The 25,446-nt window shown below is 40.3% G+C and overlaps 3 protein-coding genes across 3 annotated transcripts; 1 reads left to right on the forward strand and 2 right to left on the reverse strand.

Annotated features, from left to right (window-relative positions):
• Positions 1-2,913: 2,913 nt before the first annotated feature.
• adoa (2-aminoethanethiol dioxygenase a) lies at positions 2,914-10,099 on the forward strand. The gene is made up of 2 exons (XM_088439558.1): positions 2,914-3,497; positions 7,259-10,099. Exons 1-2 carry the CDS (start codon positions 3,162-3,164, stop codon positions 7,709-7,711), a joined length of 789 nt encoding a protein of 262 aa, XP_088295684.1. The 5' UTR covers positions 2,914-3,161; the 3' UTR covers positions 7,712-10,099.
• A 3,711-nt stretch (positions 10,100-13,810) lies between these two features.
• LOC148409224 (uncharacterized) lies at positions 13,811-14,958 on the reverse strand. Its single transcript, XM_088439243.1, has 2 exons — positions 14,575-14,958; positions 13,811-14,471 (listed from the first exon to the last, which is right to left on the reverse strand). The coding sequence occupies exons 1-2, from the start codon at positions 14,693-14,695 to the stop codon at positions 14,035-14,037; spliced, it is 558 nt and encodes a 185-aa protein (XP_088295369.1). The 5' UTR covers positions 14,696-14,958; the 3' UTR covers positions 13,811-14,034.
• An 8,142-nt stretch (positions 14,959-23,100) lies between these two features.
• On the reverse strand, positions 23,101-25,163 carry egr2b (early growth response 2b). Its single transcript, XM_088439255.1, has 2 exons — positions 24,837-25,163; positions 23,101-24,583 (listed from the first exon to the last, which is right to left on the reverse strand). Exons 1-2 carry the CDS (start codon positions 24,988-24,990, stop codon positions 23,430-23,432), a joined length of 1,308 nt encoding a protein of 435 aa, XP_088295381.1. The 5' UTR covers positions 24,991-25,163; the 3' UTR covers positions 23,101-23,429.
• Between the last annotated feature and the right edge of the window lie 283 nt (positions 25,164-25,446).

The raw sequence follows: 25,446 nt of genomic DNA on the forward strand, positions 1-25,446 counted from the left end.
GTAACGCATATGTGTTTCTGTATATGATTTCTCCAGCTCTGGTGTCATAAATGATGGTATTATGAGGGATATTTATTCAAGAAATAAGTAAGTAATCACTGAGGGCCTAAGTTTGAAATGCAGGAACTGCCACTGACTTTGGATAATATTACGAACAAACAAGTTTGCGTAATGGATGTTTCAGCTGTATGGCAGGTGTTTACAGGATGAGTTACAATAACTTGAAAGCTATCTGTGAACGTGAAATAGCTAACATAGAATAAAATGTAAAGAAATACCCAATGAAGATTCCTACAAATCCTAAATATTATTCCTCTGAGACTGCCTTGAACAGAAGATACTGTGCATTTCACTAAATTCGTTAGTGTTTGTCCACTCTGTGATTAATCCACAAAACGGTTTCTGCATACTGAAAACAGGATTTTGATGGAATGAACAAATATTACAGTTGGCTCAGTTCTTGCTGTTTCCCCATTTAGTTATGCAGGCATTTTCCTTGCAAATGAAAAAAAAGATGCATTCTTGGCTGGGGCTGTGAGCATTCGTTGACAGACAAAAGAGTGGACTTCATTCTTTGGTGATAGCCTGTTTGAATGAGGCCACAGGGGTCACTGTATAAAAGGCTCAAATATTTTCGAGTGTAGAAGACAAAATAATGCCAACTCTGATTTCAGAAAACAAGTTGTGTATTGATTGAACACAAAAGCCATCTTGACTGAATGCATAAAGTGATCTATAAGTAGAGGCTTTCTGCAGTTACATTGTCTCATTATGCTAATTGGAAACAAGAATGTTTGTGTTTGTGCATCTTTGTGTGTGTGTGTAGTCACCAAAATGAAAATGTCAATTCATACCTGTGTCCATCACAGTCCATAACACATTGCTTATGCACAAAAATGTGGCTGGATAAGTGTGTAAGAATACTCTTATCCAAGGGGTCTGCAACCTGTGGCTCCGGAGGCACATGCGGGTCTTTCATCCTTATGTTGCTGCTCTCCATGGTTTGAGAAAATAAATAATTCTTGGTTCAGACTGACTACATGGACTGCGTAACAAGTGATGCATTTGAATTGCAGTCGTTGACGTTTGGGTGATAGGGCAACATCTATAGGACGTGTTTGGTATGACAGAAATATTGAGACAGCCAATCAGTTTAGGGAAGGTAAAAAAAGGAAATGGAAATATAGGTATTACAGATTAAAAGCAAACATTTTCAGAGTAAGATATAACTGAACATTAAAAAAAATAAAGCACTTAAATAAATCAAGCGAATAATTCTCAACACAAAATAATTGTCATCCTAATGCCCCCCTGCATATGAGCAAAGATGGACTAAAACGTTGGGTGAGTCTGCAAGTTCTTTTCTTCAAGCCAAGAAGGCAACAATCTTTGTTAACACAAACACCGCTAAAAGCTAAATGACGAAATGAGAACGTAAACTGGAAATACAGCCTTCCAGATTAAAAGTAGTTTTATATTTTTTTCAAAATAAGATAACAGAGGGATAATACAGACTGGAGCGCTTGAAGAATTCAACACAGAATAAATCCCATCTTAATGCCCCTGTTTGTGAACACAGATGGATTCAGGTGTTGGCTCGGTTTGCTTGCTTCTTTGAATGAAAATAAAGTTGTACAACCTTGGCTAAGAAAAGCTTCTGTACACCCAACTGATTCCGTCCACTTCCACCCTCCCACTCGCCCCATTATCGTAAGAATGTGTTTGATACATCTTCATTTCAAATGTAACAAAGTGTATGTGGCTCCCAGCGTTGTCTTATCCGGGGAACCCGTGTCAAAATGGCTCCTTAAATGTAAAAGACTGCCGACCCATCCTATCCTATTGTGTAAGATTTCTCTTTAAGACTTCTCTCCTTGTACGTGTCTGTACGTGTCTTGGCTGCAAATATGGCAGACCTCACTTGACTCCTTCACAATTGTGCTCATTTCAAACTACTGGGAAATAATGTTGCCTTCATGTACACTCACTAATACCAATCGTGCACATCTCAAACAACTGAACTCTTACACACATATTGGAAATAGCTAAGTAGCAACAAAACAAGTGATCAAAAACTTCAGTCTGTTTAGATAGGTGTACGAATATACACTCTTAGTACCATTTGTTTCTGAGAACATTTTGGAAAAGAAAAATCTTTAAAGGAATTTTGTTAGGCTAAGGGTACATAAGAACCATTTCTATAAATAATCAATTTTTTCTTGAGTTCTCTTAAGGGTTTTGAAACCATTCGTCCATCCATTATCTAGAGCTGCTTAAACCATGTGTTTTAACATGTCCATACCCTCAATCAAAAGGTTTAGCAATTTTTCAAAATTTGTAATACAGATGGCTTCCTGTGTGGAGTTTGCATGTTCTCCCAGAGCCCGCATGGGGTCCCTCCAGGCACTCCGGCAACCTCCCACATTCCAAAAAAAAACATGCGTGGCTGTTGTATAAGACATAATAAATTGTCAATAAGAATGAGAAAGGTTGTTCGTCTCTGTGCCCTGGAATGAGTGTCCAACGCCTACTACCCGAAGCCAACTGGAAAAGGCAGGTTGCATACTAATTGTCAAGACCTCTGTCTTCTCAGTTGCGAGCCAACTGACCGGAAGTCGCTAGGTTAAGCGGAAGACACGAGTTCAACGGCCTGTCTGGCTTTCCTCTTTCAGTTTTGGGCGTTCTCGTTGTTTCTGGGAAATGTAGTCTTATTATGGTATTTAATAAGGATTTATCTTGTTCACGCACCATTTATTCAGATCCGTAAGAAGAGATACTACACGTTTCGTTTTGTAAAATAAAAGCAGCAAACATTTTTATGATTTTGAATGTCTGGATCCGATTACACGAAGACAATATTTGTATTTAAACTCACTATCCCATGATGCGTTGCATGTAGTGCGCAGGCTCGGTGAGAGCAAGGCAAGCTAATAGAAACGCTTGGAAAATGACCGAAGGAAAAATAATATATAGGGAGGAAATTTGGCATTACCACCACAAAAGCCACATTTTTCATCCAAACTTTATTATTTTATCTTTAGATAGCGTGGACCAACAGAATCTGGGTAACATTTCTTGACGTTTGCCTGGTATTAAGGACTGTTTCAATTGCGACGGAAAGAGTGCACTTGTAACCGTTATTTTTTTCCCCTTCGACAAGAATGTCACGAAACAACAAAAGTCCGCTAATCCAGAAAATAGCGAAGCAAGCTTTTATGACCTTTAAATGTTTAAAATCCTCAGCAAACGGAGATAGTAAAGTATTTACAGAAAAACAGGCCAAACTTATCTCCTTAGTGACCGCGCTTAGGGCTACGGATCTCAAGATTGCTCCCCGGAAAAACAAAGCAACCTCCGGTACGTCGGAGCCGGAGCCCCCGCCGGTCACCTACATGCACATATGTGAGACAGATGTATTCAGCATGGGGATATTCCTGCTCGGAACCGGAGCTTCCATTCCTCTTCACGACCATCCGGGCATGAACGGGATGCTGAAGGTCTTTACTTCTTCAATCGGCATCTTTTATACCTTTACTTGTTGTTCTCTGTTTTGTAATGTATTCTCTTTTATTTTTTATTTTTTTTAAACTGGGCATCACTGGATTACAAATCAAGTCGGAATCTAAGCGTCTCGTGGTTCGGTAAAAAAAATCTATTGAATTAATCTTTCAACATGTAACATATGTAAATTGCGTAAACACTTGCTCGGTCTTGCTGGGGGAATTGGAAATAATACAAATTAAATTCTGGTCACGTATTGTCTCAGTACGCGTTTTACAGGATGCCATTTTTTTAACATGCTTGACAGCAACAATAGCTCCACGTGCACGTTACCTAACATGACAAAGATAAAAAAAGCCTTATAGAATTTTTTTTAAACGTTTATTTTGAGACTTGATCAGATACAGTAAACCCTCTCTACTTCGCTGTTCCACTATCGCGGATTCGCTACATCGTGTATTTTTTTTTCGTTACTGGGATTCACCACATCGCTGATTTGTCCTCCATTCCACGGACTCACGACTTCAAGGATTTTTTTTTCATGACATTGAACTTTTGCAATAGCTCTCAAGAGTGCTACTCCCGCAAAGGCTTGAACTGAGCCTACACGCCAACAAAAAAGGATGACAATTGCTGAGAAGGTGATAGTTCTCGAAGGGAGAGAGCCTGCCATTTGGGAGTGAACAATCCACTGTTCGCTACATTAAAGCTGAGGCGAACGTTAGAAGACGGCTGCCAGTAATAAATAATAATAATAAAATGGTATTTCAATTGCAAACTATCCATTTCAATAATTTTTAATCTTGTACAGATTAGACTTTATTTCAACCTCCGGGCCACTGCTAATATGCCCACAGCTGCGTGAGACTTAAAAGGAAAAAGAGAACAGCTCACTACTGCACAGTGTATAAGGTTGAATAATTTAAGATTTAAGTAAATATGTGTACTGTAGTAATATTTGTTTAATATATATATAGCATGAAGACTTTTCATGTTTAAAAATATTTTAAAAATGTTGTTTTTTTTTAAATGTGAAAATTGGGGGAACTACTTCAGAGATTTTCAGCTATTGCGGCCAGTTCCGGGACATATCAACCGCGATAAACGAGGGTTCACTGTCCATGATTTGAAAAGCGAAATCTCCTGGGGAAAAATAATCTTATATTAAATTTTCTATATCATTGAAACACTCGTTTGGAGAATTACCAACTTATTCTCCGCTAAAAAAAAAAAATCTCCCCAATCCACAAAATACAGTATTTTTTCCACATGAGTATAAAATAGTCCATATGTGCAAATGTCTTACCAAATAGAACAATGAAAGATTAACATGTACACCTAGCAAGACAAAGTATCTTGCTGTAAGATGTTTGAAGGTGTTTGTATTCGTTTTAAGTGTTTTCGGATCATATTTCATGAACACCTGCTAAATGTGTTTTAAAAGAAATTGTTACAGCTGTTGTGCTATATCAGGGGTGTCAAAATTCTTTTAGCTCAAGCCACATGGAGGAAAATTGATTCTTAAATTGCCTGAACTTGTAAAATAATAGCATATTACTTAAAGCAGGGGTCCCCAACCCCCAGTGCATGGACCGGTACCGGTCCGTGGATTAACTGGTACCGGGCCGCGTGGGCTGCACCCGAAATAATGTTTTGGAGATGATTTAGTTTAATGGTACGCACACACTGAGCGAGAACGAGGCGAAAAAGCGGAGAGTTTTGTATTGTAGTCAATGGAGTTTGCGTGACTGGGCGCGAATGCACGTCGGGCGACACACGATGGACATGAATGGAGCGTCGCGAATGGAGTGACACGAATGGTGCGCGCGGTCACAAGAAGCAGTTAGCAGAAGCAGAAGAAGTTAATTATTTTTTTTTACCTTTTCCGCATTTCGCGTCGCGACAGCCAATCAACTTCGAGAACATTCAACAGCTCACGCAGGGGGCAGGAATGAATCATGGCGGCCGCCTTGCGGGAGCGATCCAACACGGCCAGCTGAGCTTTCAATACAAAACAGAGCCAAGCAAGAGCACTCACCTGGCTTGTAGAAAGGCCGAAGCGAAAACTTGGGACAACTGCCACGTGCAGCGTTTGCTTCCTTTTTTTTTTTTTTTTTTCTGTGCACAGGCCTTATCCCAGTTCCCAGTGAATAGTGGTGGTCAACTGTAAATCTATTATTGTAAAATGTAAATATAAAAAACAAAGATGAATAAAGTAAAATAACTTCATTGTTGGTCCCCTATTCATCCCAATATAACATTTTACCATAAATTGCATGAAATTAATGAACATTTCCTGAACTTTTTTCTATTTGTAGAATAGAAAATAAAATAAATAAAATAAAATACATATTCTATATAGAACACAAACTAAAATTTATTAAAACATGTTATAATAAATCAATACAATCAAACACAAATATCCAGTTGAAGGAAAATAAAAAATATGTCTACAACTTAATTTTCAAGGAGTACAGTGTGGTGCAAACAAAATGGTGCTTTAGTGTCTCATTTTGGACACTGGGTAGCACCCATGTAATCACATTCATGACAAGAGACCTTGAAAATTCAAAAAGAACACATCAAATATGGAAGTAATGTGAGCTAACTGCAGAGCTGTAAATAAAGCACGCTTAACAAGGTAGATTGTTTATAATAAAAAGCCGGCTAAAGCCAAATGTCTGTCAATGGCCCAAGATGGCGACCCCCGCCCACTGCGAATGTCTGTCACTGAAACAATTTGCAAAAGTGTGGTAACTGCTTACTTTGCCTGTGTTGCAGTGCTCATTTGCGTATGGCTTGTAAAAGTAAGAATATTTGTTTATTGATTATGGACAGCAGACTTTTTTTTTTTTAATGCTTCACAAAATGATCTTGGGGCTGAATTAAACCTCTTTGCTGTGGGCTGTTTGTCTTGACACCCCTGCGCAATATAAATGTGATGTATATTCTCCAAACGCAATATTAATCCGAATGCTGTGTTAAGAAGAGTGGGGATGCATAGAGCATAATATTGTGACGAAGGTTTTTTAGGTTGACATCCCCTTTTAGGGCTTAAGGCAGGGGTGTCCAAAATCGGTCCTCGAGGGCCGCTGTCCTACATGTTTTCCAAGTTTCTTTTCTGACACACCTGATTCAAATGATCAGCTCATCAGCAAGCTCAGCAGAAACCTGAAAACGATCCTGATCATTTGAATCAAGTGTGTCAGGAAAAGAAACCGGGAAAACACGCAGGACAGCGGCCCTCGAGGACTGACTTTGGACACCCCTGGCTTAAGGCATAGGTGTCGAACTCCAGTCCTTGAGGGCTGATGACCCACATGTTTTCAAAATTTCTCTCTGAAACACACCTGATTCAAATAATTAGGATCATTTTCAAGCTCCTGCAGAGCTTACTAATGAGCTAATCATTTGAATCAGATGTTTTGAGAGAGGAAACAAGAAAACGTGCAGCACAGCGGCTCTCAAGGACTGGAGTTTGACATCTATGCAGGGGTTCGTGGTAGAATTTGGATGATTAAAATACAACATATATTTGTGTAAATTTCATTTGATTTATATCAAATTGTGAAGCCTGATAACGATCCTGATCATGTCAATCAGGTGTGTCTGGGAACGAAACCTGGAAAACATGCAGGGTACCAGGCCTCTTGAGGAACGGGCTGCGTTACACAAATAATCCATGCAGTCAATAAATGGAAATACAGTTTACTGTGCACCCCTAGTCTAACCGCTCAGCATTTTCTTTATGTTCAAGGTCCTCTATGGCAAAGTGAGCGTCAGTTGCTTCGACAAGCTAGAAAGCGGCCCAACACTCAGCGCTGCCCCTCCTCGGTTTGAAACTCCTGTGGCTCCGTTCCAAGTTGCTTCTCTGCGACGTTCCTTGCTCCGGTCAGTGGCTGAGTACTCAGAGACCAGTGGACCGTGTCTCCTGACACCTCTGCGAGATAATCTCCACCAGATTGACTCTGTAGATGGGCCTGCCGCTTTCCTGGATATCCTGGCTCCGCCGTACGATCCAGATGACGGGCGGGATTGTCACTACTACAAAGTTCTAAAAACTGTGGCAGACCCAGGGATTGCTGTGGTGGATCACCAGGGACTGCAGGAAGATGGAAAAGAGAAGGAGTTGTGGCTTTTAGAAATTCCCCAGCCAGAGGACTTCTGGTGTGGAGGAGAGCCTTATCCAGGTCCTGTAGTTTCTGTGTAAAACTGCTGACCACTGGATCTATAGCAGCACGAGAATATGCTTTGTGACATCAACACTTCCATGTTTGTAAATCTTGTGTTGGGTTTAAGCAAATGGGAGGACAAATATTATGGTCAGCGTTACCTGATATGCTTTGTCAAAAGGTTCAAATCAGAAAGAAAGAAAAAAAAACATTAAACGGGGGTTTGTAACCTAACTGTTTGAAGACAATTGTCAACCTAACTTCCAAAAATATAACAACTTATTGTAAAAATGCTTTACAAAAGGACTTCACGTTGTAAATTAGGTTTTTATGCTTTGGACCATGTTGCCTTGTACACTTAAATGTAATCTAGTACTGCAAATTTCTATAAAATATTTTGTCAATGCTAAGGGAATAGGTCTCTTAATTTAAGATCGCTTGGACCAATTGATGAGTAAACCATCATTCATCAGAGCATTATTTGAGTTGCCATCGCAAAAGAATGACGGTTTTTTTTAAAGACTGTTTTTGCTTTAGTATTCAAAGGAGAAGTTTTTGGGCTATGAAAAAAAAAGTTAAGAAAATAGGGTAGGTATAATCACGATGTTGCATCCTCACTTCCTCGCTGAATGTTTTTGTTAAGCTAATTTCAGATATTGCACATATTGTCAGTTAGGTGTTTTTTTTTTTTTTTTATAAATACAGTACTGTATATTTAAGACTACCACTGATTTTGATGTAATAGCACCCTCTAGCCCGCCATAGTAACATCCCTGGAATTTTTAATTGTTATCAACCAGTGTAGAGCATTTTAACCCATTTAAGCCCAAATTTTTCCTGGACATGAAAACATCCAAATCACATGCCATTGATAACCCTTTAAAATAATCGAGAACTTAAAAAGTGAAATAGTTGATCAAAAAGTGTATTTTATGGCCGGTCACAGCAATATAATTATTCATTGTGCAAATACATCAAACCAATTGGAGTAAGTGCAAATGCATCTTAACATCATATGTACGAAAAATCTTTGTTTCATGTTTATTTTAACATACTCTGTCATCTTTCTCTCGAAGTGCAACCACAAAGTAAACAGTGGTCATGTGACAATATTCTCTAAACATGTGACATTGCACACATTTCATCTCCACACTGTAGTATTTCAGTACCTAATGAAAAATGACTGAAAAAAAACTTATAGAGCCTCATGAATAGAATTTTCTTTATGGTCACTTTTGTGACCGATGGTTGAAATGGGTAATCCTTAAAAACTATCAAACCAGATTTTTGACTCTGAAAAGCAACGACATTTTTTGTTAACTGTTTTTTTTTACTTTGCAAGTTAGCAAATTGGGAAAATATATTGTCCTTACCACATGACATGATTGGCACAGATATTTTGGAGTTTTTGCAGCATCTGTTACATTTCTGGAAGAAGCAGAAACATTGTCTGGAGAAGGCACACTTCAAACTTGAGACAGCTAGAGCAGTTTTCCCACAAGAAGTGGGGGATATTTTTCCCCCATTTTTTTTTAATATGTTTGATGATAACTGCAATGCCTGATTTAAATTTTTATTCGATACTTATTACATGCCATTTTAAATTTACTATAGCCTTTTTTTTTTGTTTAAAAGCTATGCCCCAATAATTTGCAATTTCATACGGCTTCGTATGAAGTTTAAAAATGTCACCTGAAAAAAATAACATGGAAACGGACTGAAAAATTGTGAAAAAAAACATTTTTTTGCACATTAATTGCTTAAGTGTTTCAGATGTTTATGTTGAGTAGACAATTAAAGTAAATGGAGTTTAAATGCAGTTTTTAAATTACTTTCTGAAGTGGAGAAATCTAAAACTATTGTTGTGAAAAAGTAATTGCCCCCTGAATCCAGCAACTTGAAAGAATTGTTTGAACTGTTGAATTGGAAGGATTTTGAGCAAAAACTGATTTTAATGGATCATAGCACAGGCAGGACCCAATTGTAGTAATGCTTGTACTGGTACTTTGCCACTTCAAACAGACATTCAGAGTTGTACTTTGATTACTGTATATGTGTAGTATATATATAGTATATGTTTTGGGTTATTGTCTTGCTGAATAAACTAACAGAGCCTGAGTTTCAGAACACTCAACAGATGGTTGTGTACTTGCAGGGTACAAAGTATTTCACATCTAAAAGTTATCCACTGTACGGCCATAGTGCTAACCACTTGATTATCATGCTTCCAAAAGGGTCATTATCAGTGAAAATTATAAAAATGTTTTTCCAGAAACTTCCTGTATATCTTCTCACTTTCAATTAAAACATGTCACAATTATTTGTTTTACTGAAGCTTATGTCTCTCAACTGTGCCAGTTGGACAATTATTGTGTTTTACTGTTCATGGAATTTACGTGAAAAAATAAAATTCACTGACTACTGAAGTACTTGTCAAAATTCTGTCATTCTATTTTTTCATTTGCTGATACATAAAAAATACAAACAAATCAAAAGGAAATCATGGCTGCTAACACACAGAAGCAAACTGGGCAGGGACCATGTAACAGGGCCACTCAAATACCAATCTTTGAGGGCCACAAATATATATTTTTCAATTACTCTAAGATTCATTTATCAAACTTCGTCAGGCGGGTCAGACTTCATTCAATAGTACTGAGTATATGTGTGTGCTTTTGTCTTATCCAAAGAGACAACTAAAATAAAATCTTGTTTTGACATAAAAGAAATGGTTAATGAAAACAAAACATGAAGAATGTCCATCCAGTCATCCATCCATTTTCTAGAGCCGCTTATCCTCATAGGCCTACTGCCTATCCCCATTGGCTTCTGGCAGCAGGCGGGGGACACCCTCAACTGGTTGCAGTGGCAGTCCGTGACTTTTACTCGTACGCCTTCTGTGATGTCAAACTCTCGAATAAATACCCCTGATGCTCACAGGTACGCATTACTGGGCTACACAGGCTATTTTCTGGAGCTTTTAAACATCAATAAACCCGCATCAGCCATTAAAATTTGTCATTATACATGATTCTGTCAAAACTTAAAAATAAAATTAATTAATTAAAAAAAATAAAATAAATACACACAAAATTTTCTGAAGTCCAAATTACAAATCACAGTTTAATAAAAGAAGAACATTTTATTTGACCTCTTCATGTTCTCTTTCTCTTTGCACTGAGATGTACGGTGTATCCACGCCGGTGTTCCCAAATGTTTTTTAAAAGCACTGTAGCGCATTGAGGAGCTCTCTTTACCTTTGAACTTAGATTGTACAATACTGTTGTCAGGTTCATTTGTTAGACATTTGTAAGAAACTGAAAAACAAAAAAGGAGAAAATGCATTCTTTTCTCAGCTCATGCATGAGGGGACATGTGTGAACATGTGGATGAAAGATTAGTACATTTTATGATAAAACATTATGCGTAGCAAGACATTCTGCAAAAATATTTTGTCTGCAAGATACTTGGAAAACCACAAATGCAGTGTCATCCGTCTGCAATAGCCCCCCAGCAGGCAAGCTCGAGCGGCCTTCTTCCTTCTTGAGACAAAACAATAACAAAACATTTTCTCTTTGCAAAGCAGTGCACTCATTCTCACAGCAAAGCATTTCTTCATTGCAAGCAGTTATAGTTTGAAGCAAATGTATAATCACTACATTTACAATTATTCCAACATCAGTATGTCCACTCGGGTGTCCCAAGAGGTTTTTAAAAGCACAAGTCCTTTGCTGTGGTTCTGGAGTAGGCTACACCGTTAATGCAGAATCAACTAAGCTACACAGTGTAGCTTGGTTGATATGCAAAGCGCTGCCCCCCATCCAATCCATCCATTCATCTCATGTTTAACGTGAGGCCTTCTAGCCGGCCTTAATGTCCCCAGCACCTCATGTTCTGATTGGTTATCACAACTATCTATTAACTATATTTGCCCATTCACCTACAGTGTCCAGCCACCTGCACTGTTGATTCTAAAGACCTAGGGCAGAATTCATACAGCCTGGCGACACAAGTTAGGCGAATTATGATTGGATAATAATTCTAACCTAAAACTACAACACTTGAAGGAGCGTAATGAAATGGATATAATATGACATGAAGAGAACAGAATATGGAATATAATATATTTTAATATATAAATATATAAATATACAGAGATTAATTCATTCCGTGGTTGGGATTGTAGCACGAATTTGCCATTGCGGGCAACCCAAACCTATTGTTGCGTAGAGAGACAGTGTGGCTGATCACGCGAGAGAGACGATGGAGAATGTGAAGAAAAGAGGACGCATGCGCAAAGAGAGGGCTTTTTCTGAGAAAAACGTGTTAACATACAAAAAAAAAATCTGTGGAAGTGCTGTACAGTTCTCTGTTGTATTGACAAAAATAAAAGTGACGGTTGAGACCGGCGCTGCCTTCTCGCTGCCGTTTGTACCGAGTCGAGCACCGCTTCGAGCACCACTTCGAGCCGTCCTGCAAGGGCTATCTACCCGGACGGGCAAATCCGGCCCTGGAAATGAGGTTTCCCCCGTATCTTGTGTCTACGGCCACCGGATGAACGGGAACGGACAACACTATGTTAATTAGCTAATGCATGTAAAACCCCAGGTAAAAACATAAAAATGGTATATACATATTAAAATTGGCATCAAAATAGTATACAGTAATCCCTTGCTGTATTGCGGTTCATCTTTCACAGGTTCGCTGCTTCATGGATTTTTTACAGTGTGGATATTTTTTTACAGCGCACTGTGCTCTGAATCCTGATTGGCTCAGGGGCTTCTTCACTGTTGTCTTGAAATAAAATATTGACGCTGTACTGTATTGGTTTTTCACTTGTCAATTTATTACAAAAGGCAAGAGGATTCAAAAGCTTGCTTTCGTCTCTCCTGTGTCTCTCCTCTAACTGCCGTGTGCGAACTTGCTATTAGGCACATTGATTGACAGCTTGGTCTCTGAGAGACAATCACGTGACTCGTAGGCGTGCCGAGAGAAAACGCGCACACTATGTTGACACAGACAGCAATGGAAAATGCGAGGGCTTTGGAAATCTGACTTTTACCTAGATTTCTTTTGCAATAAATTGAAATTTCAAGTGTATTGTTATGATATAAGAGGCTTCACTTTAATTCGATGTCTGGGCATATGCGTTTGTAAAAATCTTGCTCAGAAAAAGAAAGAGCTCAAATACTACTCATAACAAAGTGCGGGTTCAGGATGAAGAGGCATAGCTGGGACTGTGAAATACGTGAGTGACAATGTTTCCAACTTTGTATTACTATAGTAAAATGAGTGTTTTAAACAAATTTGGGGCTTTAAAACAACTATAGCTTATCATTGCATTGTGAAATTAAAAAAAAAAAAAAAGCTGGCTACTTCACGAATTTCACTTTACGAATGTTATTTTTGGAATGTAACCCCCGCAATAAACAGGGGATTACTGTACAGTTTATAGTAAGTGCTGCTTATATATACTATACATGCATACAATGAGACAACATCATAAATAAAAAATATATACAGTAAAGGACTTACTTACCATTGATTGAAACTTATTATGGCTTATATTGTTCATTATTCTTGATTATCTCCAGCTTTGCTTCCATATAAATCATCTTCTTACTTCTCTCGTTAACATCACTAGCAATCTTGGTAGCCATGGATAACCAATTCAAGTTTGAATTAAGCACTACAATGCATAATAAAGTTGATATTGAAAGCACTCTTACACAGGATCAAGTCTTTAGGCAGCCCTCTTTGTGACCCAGTACACCAACCAATTGCAAACCAGCATCTTCGTGACCCGATCACGCTGACCAATAGTAGACCAGTATCTTAGGGAGTAGAGACGTTGACCAATAGCAGACCAGCATTTTAGAGAGTTGAGATGCTGACTGATAGCAGACCAGCATTGTAGTGACGTGTTGCAGTGGAGGCAGTTTGATGCCAATAGAAAATAAGAGCAATTACAAGAGGGAGGTAAACATCAAACACAACCAACCCCACAGGATGAAAAAACTCAGTATTCCACATCGTAACGTGAAAAAAACGTAAGCCAAGTACGCCGTTACGCGGGGGTCCACTGTGTATGTGATAATATATATATTGTGGCGAGGCGAAGAAACCACACGTTGCTGTGCTAGTGGAGATCTTTACTCTTCGCATGCCATCACAAAACTGATACAACGAAGTCCAAAACAGCAAAGACAAAGCCAACAGGTTCAAAGCATCAAAGGATCATAGCAACATGCCTACTGGGTGAGAGACATGGTCCTAGTGTCCGCCACACAGCTCCCCCCCGAACACCCAGAAAGGCATAACGGAAAACCCCACAGGGTATTCACCAGTCTGGCACCGAGTCTCAGTCCGGTCCTGGGCGGTGTATGTGACACCAGGGGCCCAGGTGCGACAGGAGTAAGGGTGAGACGCTCAGCGTGAAAACCATGAGGTAGCGTTGGCAAAGGGATGTTCTGAAGTTCCGCAGGAGCCGGAGTGGCAGTGCTGACCCGCATACTGGCAGGCACAGTGCGCTTCCGAGGGACGGCCGGTCGTGGATGCGTCCCAGTCTGTGCCTGGGCCTGAACCTGCTGCGGAACCAACACCAGCTGACCCGCTCCGATGTATGCTCGGACCATACCTGCAGGCATGGTGAATCGGAGGGACGGCTAAATGATGGTGGCTGGAGGCCTACTGCTGAGGCCGGATGGACATCGGTAGTAGATGAGGCCGCCCGGCTGGAAGATCCCGGTCGACGGCCAGGGACTCCGAAATTGGACTGCACAGGTGGCTGGAGGTCTACTGCTGAGGCCAGACGGACATCAGTAGTAGATGAGGCCGCCCGGCTGGAAGATCCCGGTCAACGGCCAGGGACTCCGAAATTGGATGGCACAGCCGTTCTTACCAGCGCCCGCACCAGCCGGTTGTTGGCTGGCTCGATCCCTGGTGCGCCAAGGGACTGGGCGACGGGTGAGAGGACCCCTGTCGGGGTGCTGGCTGGCTGACGTGGTACCAGCTTGCTGCATTACCTGACGTGTAGTAGGCTGGTGGAGGGATGCCACGATGTGGGACAACTGCGGTGATTCCACGCTGAAACATTCTGACGTCCGGGGTCACCCATGTGGCGAGACTACATCTCCAACAGCCTGACGAAACTTTCTAACGTCTGGGATAATAAAATGGCAAGATGACCCATCCAGGGTCACCCATTCTCACGTCGGGGTCACCAATGTGGCGAGGCAAAGAAACCACGCGTTGCTGTGCTAGTGGAGATCTTTACTCTTCGCATGCCATCACAAAACTGATACAACAAGGTCCAAAACAGCAAAGACAAAGCCAACAGGTTCAAAGCATCAAAGGATCATAGCAACATGCCTACTGGGTGAGAGACATGGTCCGAGTGTCCGCCACAATATATATATATATATATATATATATATATATATATATATATATATATATATATATATATATATATATATATATATATATTGTATTTTCCATCCTATAAGGCGCACCGGATTATCAGGCGCACATAAAGTTGAAACCATAGTACTGGCTGGGGTTGCATTATGCATCCACTAGATCGAGCTGCATTATGCAGCCACTAGATGGTGCTTCACTAAAGGGAATGTATTAAAAACAATCAGCAATGTCATCAAACTTTATTAATAGAATGTAAACTTTATTCATACAATATAACCATTGTGTGGATATTAGACTATGAAATATTTGTTATTAAAAAAATCAGATAAAACAGAGAATGTGTTATTGGTAATTGCTATTTAACTTCTAAACAGGAGCCACAGAGCGCAGAATTGATCCAGATCAAGCCATGCACTTCTGAACACTGCGCCGCAATTCTTTTGATTTTCCCCTCTGCATGCATTATATATTTTTGACCAGCTATTTCTTTATGGAGCACAAAGAAGTTACAAATAAACAAAAGTCAGGGAAATTTAAATGACAAACATGAGTGTGGGGCCACACACTCTTAAGTCCTCAAAAAAAAAAAAATCGTGTTGGGCCTGCAAATCAAGTTGATTAATCCCGCAGGGCCGTGTTGGCTTTAATACCCTCGGGCCAGGTCGGTTTGAACTGGATTCTTTAGGTATGAACTATAGTTTGTGCAGTCAGCGCATGATTTGATCCATATACAAGGCGCATCAGATTATAAGGCGCACTGTCAGCTTTTTAAAACAAAATCAGGCTTTTGGGTGCACCTTATATTGTGGAAAATACAGTATATATATATTTATATATATATATATATATATATATATATATATATATATATATATATATATATATATATATATATATATATATATATATATATATATATATATGGACCACCGTGTTACAACGTCCCTGATTTACGTCATTTTCATGTTGTGACATGGAATACTGAGTTTTTTCATCCCCTCTTTATTACATTTTCCCGGTTATGAGAATGAATTAGCTGTCATGACTCCAGGGGCTTCGCTGTATTTGTGTTGTTTTGCCTCCATCTGCTGTTTTTAGGTAATTGCACTTATTTATTATTGCCGTCTAACTACTTCCATGCAACTTGTGACTCCAATGCTGGTCTGCTATTGGTTGGCGTCTCCTCACGGAGAGGCTGGTCTGCTATGGGTCAGTCTTACTTGTTTCATATTGGCGGAACAGTAAAGCTTTGTTCGATTGTGAGTTGTTACGAAACCGTATTCATAGTGTATTTTACTGCTTAATTCAAAGTTGAAAGGTTTAGCCATGGGTCCCAAGATTGCTAGTGATTTTAAAGAGAGAAGTAAGAAGATGATTTATATGGAAACAATGCTGGAGATAACCCTTACTCAGGAAAATGGGCTTAACAAGCGCCACCCAAAGGTAAATAAATCCTTTCTATATTTTTTATTTTTGATGTTTTCTGATTGTATACATATGTAGCACTTATGTTACTATTTTGGTACCAATTTTTAATATGTATGTGCAATTTTGATGTTTTTACCTGGGGTTCTAAACGCATTAGCTATTTAACATAGGTTTGTAAATAAAATAACACAAACATGTTAAAAATTAAACAATAAAGAAAGAAAAGGCTTGCACTCACCAAAAACAAATGGCGATCACAATGAAACAGTTTTTTCAATACCTCCCGATTTTTCTTCACCTTTTCATTATGGAGGTCTCTTTCTCTCGGCACCGAGATGTACAGTGTATCCACTTGGGTGTTCCAAAAGTTTTTTTATAAACACCATAGCGCATTGAGGAGTTCTCTTTACCTTTGAACTGAGATATACAATACTGTATATCCTCTCGGGTGTCCCCATAAGTTTTCAAAAGCATGGTAGCACAAGTGCCCAGCTGTGCGTTGGTGTCTCATTGCTGCCTTGTTTCAAAAATTGAAGTTTGCAAATCCAGTGTAGCTCCAAACACCAAATCGATCCTTTGCAAACGAAAAGCATCCCCAGCAGAACTATTTGCCAGGGTTAGCTCACGCCCCTGGTAGCCCAGTCAGAAAAATTTCCAAATCGGCACAGTTCAGCTAATAGCAACGCAACGCGATTAAAGCAATCAGCCAAAGCCAACACTGCGTAGCTTGGTTGTTTAAGCATTGCACCGCCTTCCTGCAGTGAGCACTCACTCACGTTCAACGTGAGGCCTCTAGATGGCGATCTTATGACTTGATTGGCTATTACAGCTGTCTATTAAGTATACAGGTGCTCACATCTCCATCTGCGCTTGCACAGAAGCCCTAGCGGCTCCGGGAGCAGGCAAATTACATACAGCCTGGCGACACAAGTTAGCTGAACTCTAATTGGCTAAAAATTCCAACTTAAAACTACAACACTAGAAGGTGCGTAACCAAATGCATGTAATACGGCATGGAAATAACAGAATATGGCAAATAATTTTATGATTTATAATATATATATTTTGTAAAAAATGAATTTAAAATGAAACTGACTTTCATTATCGACATAATTATTGTAGTTTATTGTAGTTCTGATAATGATGTGAGGTTATGTTAGCCCAGCAAAGACAGCCTTGCTGGCTCTGACGGCCCACCACTGACTGGTTGCCAACCAATTGCAGGACAAAGAGAGATGAACAACCATTCAACTCTTCACGCACCCAATCACACGATGAGGTGATCTTGGCCGTGCTTGCCAGAGAGTTGCTCCTCGCTGCTTTTGGCAACTTCGCCAGCTAGCTGTCCAGGAAGGTCCAGGCCAACTCCATTGTGGCTGAGTGCTGCAAGCAGGAGCTAACCCAGCAAGAGAAGATGGAGATTGCTCTGGAGCTTGAGAGGGGTGACCCGCCATCTGTGATGTTTGACACCCTGGTCAAGCTGGTTAAGAGGGGAGGACTGGAGATGGGCCGGGCGGTCCTGAAGCACCCATCTCTTCCCATGGCCCACGTGGCATCCTTTGAGGTGTTGATGGGGACTCCCTGATACGCAGAGAGGATACGAATGAGCGCATGGTGCAGTTCCTCTCCCCTGCCATATGCCACAGGCAAGGAGTTCCTGGTGGCCTCAGACCCACATCAGCAGGTCCCTCTTCAACTGTTTTGGTACTAACTTCTCCAAGGACGTGACTTCAGAAGCGATGAAGAACAAGGCCTTGGAGCAGCCCACCAGCAGGAAGAAGAGCAAGGTCAGGGAGGGCAGAAGGGAGATGGTGAGGGACAGGAACCTTTACAAGTCCAGGAAGCTGAGCTCACAGTCATAGGCCAAAAAGTTTTTGTTATAGGCTAAAATGATTGTTGAAGGACGAGGGCCAGATAGCCAGCAAGCAAGACGTGCTGTGGCAATAGTGACATCGGAATTCAATTGAAATATGTTGTGATTGTATATAGAAAATTGCTAATTCTGCTTTTGTTCAGTAAAATTAAGATGTTTCTGCATGCTTTCCTCAAATCTAAAGTTTCTTGTGTGAAAATTGATTGGTTTGTTTGCTGTTTAAAACAGGCTGAAATTGCAAAGAATAAAAAAAATTTAAGTACCTAATTCGAGCAAAAAATAATAAAAATGTTAAATATTGGTATTTCTCCTGAACGCATGAATATCTCTGTATTTGGTGATTTTTGTAAATCTCGCGTGAAATCTGAGGAATTTATAGTAATTTTAAATTTTGTTGTACTTATATAAATAATATAATTAATCTGGATTTTATTAGGGAATTACTTTTTTTATGCTGCTGCTCATGGAGACTCCTACAGTATATTCCTGAGGTAGTTGCCTGTTTTGGTTTTAGGTTAGTAGCTGCTTCGATTTTGAAAATATTCAAATTTTAAGCTTTTGAAAATAGGCCCCCTACAGATCGGCCCAGGCCACATTTCTCATCAAGTAATAGACTGATGGTTGTTTTTTGTTGTTGTTTTTTTACCCCCAAGTTTTTAAAAGTTGAAGACAACTTGCTATTTTGGTATCTTAGCCAGAAAACTTGAAGTCAAATCAGCATTTCGCTGGCCACATAAAATGATGTAGTGGGTGGGATCTGGCCCCCGAGCCTTGAAATTGACACCTGGGGGAATCACTTGTCTATGTCCTTTCAAGATATGTGTTGTGGTCGCCATGGCAATTTTTATTTTCACAATTCCAGGATCTGGCCTGGAGGCACTGGTGAGTGATAACTGCTGTTACGATTGAAGTCTGGCTTATGTTTCAGGTGCGAAATGAGAATCAAAACTCCGTGAAAAATCATATTTCAAAAACATTTTGAGGACATTTAAAAAAAATAAAGTATTCTAGGCCTTCTTAGTGGACTCATGGTCAAGGAGTTACACTAGACTTGAACTCATCACGGACTTGACTTGACTTTGCTTAGCTTGACTTGGACTTGTTGATCAAAGACTTGAGACTTCACTATAATTACATGAGCATATCATAAAGATAACCCGGTCCGCCGACATCCACCTCCATAACATCAGTTTATGCTGCTCTTCTCGTTTTTACTTAACAGCTTCCATCCTTGTCACATATCTTCATTCCAGTAATTCTCTCCTCCTCAGCCTCCCTCACAAATCCCTCCATTAGCTTCAGCAAGTCCAGATCTTAGCCACACGTGTCATCACAAGAAGCATCACAATTCATCAAATGACCCCAATTCTCTTGCACCTTCACTCGCTCCAGGTCAAAATGTTTTTTTGTCATAATTTTATGCCCCTGTTTATCGGTGTATCACGTTTAGTTTGTTCTAGTCAACCTGGTCAGTTGTGTCAACCAATCAACCCATTGAGACGTCTAAGTTTTCCTCATTTGTTCATCGGTTCTCTGCTTTCGTTCATCCTTGTCAGTTCATTTAATTGTCCTGGTCACTTTGTTGTTCCTTGCCATTTCAAGTCATTTCAAGTCTTCTTCATATTTAGTATATTATTTTTTGGTACCCTGTTGTTCTGGATTTTGTTCATCTAGTATTTTGGTTTTTACCCGAACTTCTCTTTTTGAATTTACACTTACCTTGGGTCCCAGCATTAGGGTCCTCAACAGCCCCCACCCCTTCCCCTTTGATTTTGACACTGATCTGGACACTGGCAAAAGTGATTGTATGCCGTTTTACCTTATTTGTTCTGAATTCAACAAAAGCTTGGAATTTGATTTTTTTTATGTGATAAGTAACTGATTTCATAGAATTCGAATGCTCAGTAATTCATTTAACATTTCTGGAGTTGAAATATCTCTGATATGGCATAAAAAAATATAATGTAATATCATATCATATCATATCATATCATATCATATCATATCATATCATATCATATCATATCATATCATATCATATCTAGAAGAACGCTTATTTTGGTGATACTGTACAGACTACATGTCACGTTCTGCATGGGTTTTGTTCTGTTGTGTGTTCAGTTGTTGAGATTTTTGGTTTGTTTAGCCATTTAGTTAATGGCTCTTTGCCTCTCCTTCCTGTCCATTAGTTTGATTTTGTCCACCTCTTGCCTGCGTCTTCCTGTCCCTTGCGTGTCGATCATTCAGCTTCCCCTGCCTCTTGTTCTCGCCCAGCTGTTTCGCGTTTTTGTAATTAGTGTCGTGTGTGTGTGTATAAGTTATAGGATTGTCACCGCTAGTTGTCGTGGCTAGTTGTAATGGTCACCTCCGCGCCCTCGTTGTCTCTTTCACAGTATTATCCAGTCCCGCGGTCGCTCTTCCTCATAAGTTGAGTTTTGTTTAGGTCTCGTTCCTTTGATACTTTGCCCAGTTTTTGCCTATTTTTTTCCTGCCTCTTTTGTTGATTAAAACCTCTTATTGAGCACGTTCCCTCCTGGCTTCCTTGCAACCCTCGGTTCGATCTCTCGTACCTCCTCAATCCACTCGCCATGCCAAACTGTGACACTACATTTTCTTTTAACATTTTCTATGTGATTTCCAGCATAAGTCCAGCATATTTTTTCTGGAACCAAATATTACATGCTTTGCTTTGTTTAAATCTAACGACAGATTATTAACGTCGAACCATTTTTTTGTACTGCATTTACTTATTTTCTTTCAAACTCTGAATAGTAGTTACATCATTGGTCTCAAACTTGTAGATCAGGGCCGAGTTACAACCCGCATGGTGATATTGACACCAAAGTTTATCGTGCAGAGTTTGTGTGTGTGTGTGTGTGTGTGTGTGTGCGTGTGTGTGTGTGTGTGTGTGTGTGTGTGTGTGTGTGTGTGTGTGTGTGTGTGTGTGTGTGTGTGTGTGTGTGTGTGTGTTTATTCACTTCAGTTCAGACTCCTAACAGCTTCGAGTGAAACACATAATTTTGGTGACACCAAGTGGAAGGAAAACATAGATATATTTTTTGTTGCGTACAGGAGCACCCCGACATATCTTGGCACAGAGAATGTTTGCTACGCTCAAGAAATCACATGTCATCACTCGACTCAGCTTGTTGCGGAGTGTTCAAAGTATCAGGGAGATAAGAAAGAAGAATACCACATCAGTCGAGTTCAAAATCCCTGAGTTAGAGGTTTACAGTATATTGAAAATGTTATCTAGTTCCCTTACCTTTTTTTGTTTTGTTTGTATTACTTTTTATCCCTGTATTTGTAATGATAAACAAGGATACTTTATATCAATCATATAGGACAATACGACGACGACGACGACAACTACTACTACTACTACTACTACTACTACTAATAATAATAATAATAATAATACATCCATTTACTCCAGCCACTTATCCTCACAAGGGTCGCAGTCTTGCTGGTGCCTATCCCAGCATAGTGATAAGCTATTAATTAAATTTAATTCTGTATTCTTATAAAAATGTGTTTAGCTGGAAGACGTCTATCTTAAAGTGTAGTTTCTAGTTTCCAGTTTCTATTGTTTCTTCAGAAACGAAAACTAAGTCCATCATGAAAAAAACAACGTGAGAGGTTACAACAAACCCAATAAAAATATTTTACGCCCTAGACAACTCTACCCTACCTGCCACTGCAAACCCTAAATTCGTGTAGTTATTTGACAATACATCGCTTTAAAAGCTCGCGCGTGATCGTGAGAAATGCAGACGAATAGTTAACATATTAATGCCTTGGTAAAAACTATTAAACATGCGTCATCTCTCAAACTAATATTCTTGAAAACATATAAGCATGATCAACCGATTGCCTTGCTAAATTATTCACTACAGACATTGATATTTTTGTCTGAAAGTTGACTGAAGATTCTAACTAAATAAACATAATTTTTGCGCTCTCATAAAACATTGCGCTAATGCGTGTATTTTTACACTGTGCTACTCGGGAAAGGTTTTATTTTATTTATTTATTTTTAACATCACCCGCACATATAAAACAATAAGGAACCCCGAGCGCTTTCATTTTATATAGCCGCTTATTCAATAGATTTTAGTAGCCCCAAAACGGAGAACAATTTGTTGATACAAAAGAAAATGTTTCATTTACGCAGTTAAAGCACCGTTGAGCTGCTGGATATAATTGGCACACTATTTTGGCTTTATGGAACGAAAACTTTGCATGAAAGGTCACAGTTAAGCTAGGTTCATAAACGAGTGGGTGAGGATGAGTCACAATTACCATACATGGCGCAACGTGGGATTTACCGCATCTTATTTCCAACATCATAACACTTTTCTTTCATGTACGCAAAAAAAAAAAAAAAAAAAATACTGTACACGTACTTAACACTTTCAGAGAAAGGCGGGGGTGGGAGTTAATTAAGCATCTTTGGTCTGCAGGATGTGTTTTGTGAACAAACAAACAAACAAAAATCAAATGCGTGTTTGGATCCGTTTAATAAATCCCACAACAAACATGTAAATTTTAATCTTAACACTATTCTTTAACAAATGAAACAACCACACGTAATATATATGCTATATTCTAACATTTACAGGAGACTAAATGAGTACAAAAATAGAATGTATGTCTTCCAACTGTACATAAGAACAATATACATTGCGTTAGAGTCTCTTTACAACAAGGCACGGACGAGAAATACGTATTAAAATGAACATTTACAATAACTTAGACAAATTAGACTATGTAAATGTTATTGCAGTTAGCCTCTCTTCAAGGAACAACCACCCTATTGATAATTCACTGTATATTCAGTAGACTTTGCGGGCAAAGAGCAATTATAGTTTTGTCATCTTGAAGTGCCTCGCAATAAGCAACAGTTCCCTGTCGCGTGCATTTAAGCATGTTAACCATCAGATCATGGGGACGAACGCATTAAAACAAAACAAAAAAATAAAATAAAATAAAATAAAATAATTTGTTGCGTTAGTGCCCGGAACATTTCCCATCTATGCACAAATTCCGTTGTTTGCGCCGATGCTGCCAGTGCGCTCCAAAGCCGAGCCGATGGACGAGGACGACGTGGGGGCGGCGGAGGACCTTCTTTCCTTTTGTCTCAAATGGATTTTCGTATGCCTCTTCCTCTCGTCGCTTCTGGCGAACTTCCGCCCGCAGAAGTCGCAAGCGAACGGCTTCTCCCCCGTGTGCGTGCGGATGTGAGTAGTGAGATGGTCGCTGCGGCTGAAGTTGCGCATGCAAATCCTGCATTGGAAGGGCTTGTGTCCAGTGTGGATGCGAATATGTCTGGTAAGCTCGTCGGAGCGGGAGAAGCGCCGGTCGCAGCCCTCTGCTGGACACGGGTAAGGGCGCTCATGGATCGGCGTCTTGCTAGGTCTGTTCGGATACTTTCTGGGTCGCAGGATGGGCCTCAGCGGGAGATTCTGGGGGCTGTAGGCGGAGGGCAGCCTCGGTGGGCCTCCACCCTCGGTGCTTGGACCACCCAGCGTGTAATTTCTGATAGTGTTCAGTGGGGTTAAAGGTGGGGGCACGCGGAATGTTTCGAGGGAGCACGGGCCGAACGGTTTCCGATCTGAGATGCTTGGAGCGTGCATGTCTCGCTGACAAGCGGGCTGGAAGAAGCCGGGGTAGTCAGGGATCATCGGGAAGAGCCCCGGCACCTCTTGGCCGCTGTGCTGCTTGGGGGACGAGTACGAAGGTGGCGGGTAGGAGGCAATGTGGCAGGTGGACGTAGACAGAAACGCCGATGGATCCTGGTACACCTCTGCGCAGGCGGCGGAGGAATACGGCGGTGGCGGGGAGTAAAGCTGATGATGTTCGACCTCGACTTGGTTCTGATGGGCCGCAGCCATGGTGCAACTCAAATTTCTACTGGAAAAGTGACTGGGAGAAGCAGAGGAAGCCGGCGAAGAAGACGATGACGTGGATGGAGGAGGAGGAGGGTGGGCGACGTTGAAGATGCCCGAGACGATGTTAATGACTCCTTCGGGGTTCCAGTTTGCGGGATACTGGGAGTCGATGGAGAATTTCCCCATATACGTGAACGTCTGGTTGCGGTGTGAAGAAGGTTGGGAGAACCCGCCGGAGTAAGATGAGAGGTCCAGTGAACGCCTCTCTGCGCTCATCTCTGTATTCATTAGGGGATCTGTAGAGAAAACAAACAGGTCATATTAGGTCACCTTGCTGATGACTTTGATCGGGGAACTTTACAGGTGAGCTGCAGGCGAAGTATTTTTGCGTTTATATACTCGTGCGCGTTTATATATATATATATATATATATATATATATATATATATATATATATATATATATATATATATATATATATATATATATATATATATATAACTCCGAAGTTAGAAACGTTTCACTAGTCAAAACTCACTCATGTCTTACCTGCAGCCACATTAATCTGGTCGTAATGTCCCAAATCCGAGTTGGGAAAAATAGCAACCGACGTGTGCAAGCCGCTGGCGATGTCATCCACAGAGTACACGTTATCAAACCCCCCGAGAGGCATCGGCACCTTCTCCAGAGTTTTCGCCGTCATCTTGGCTGATAAAACCCGCGCCAACACGTTTAACTCCCTTTAATCACACGCGAGTCTTTCAAGTTTAGCCACGCGTGGGTTAGCGCTGCATCTTATTAGTACGATAAGAGGGCGCGATGTAGTTCTGACACACTTCGTGCGCTCTAGTGCCTAAAGGTTCACCAACTTGTATTATTCCGGAGCAGCGCACCCCTGGCACAATAAACCACATGAGGGAACCCTTTTCAATGTACTGACAACGTCATTACCCAAATATGGAGTGGGCGGGAGGCGGAGCTGTAGTTCCGATTGGTAGGGAAACTCGGTGACGATTCAAAGTGAAAGTGACTCACTTGTCAGTGGAGATATAGCACTTTGCACGGTGGGCGGCTCTGCTTAAATCACGTACAAACACAAATCAATATAAAATCCAAGCATCAAACCATTGAGCTATATTCGGGCACTAGTGTTTACACT

The sequence above is a fragment of the Hippichthys cyanospilos genome, chromosome 17 (assembly GCF_059441005.1).
Source record: "Hippichthys cyanospilos isolate Australia breed blue-spotted pipefish chromosome 17, RoL_Hcya_1.0, whole genome shotgun sequence".
NCBI lineage: Eukaryota > Metazoa > Chordata > Actinopteri > Syngnathiformes > Syngnathidae > Hippichthys > Hippichthys cyanospilos.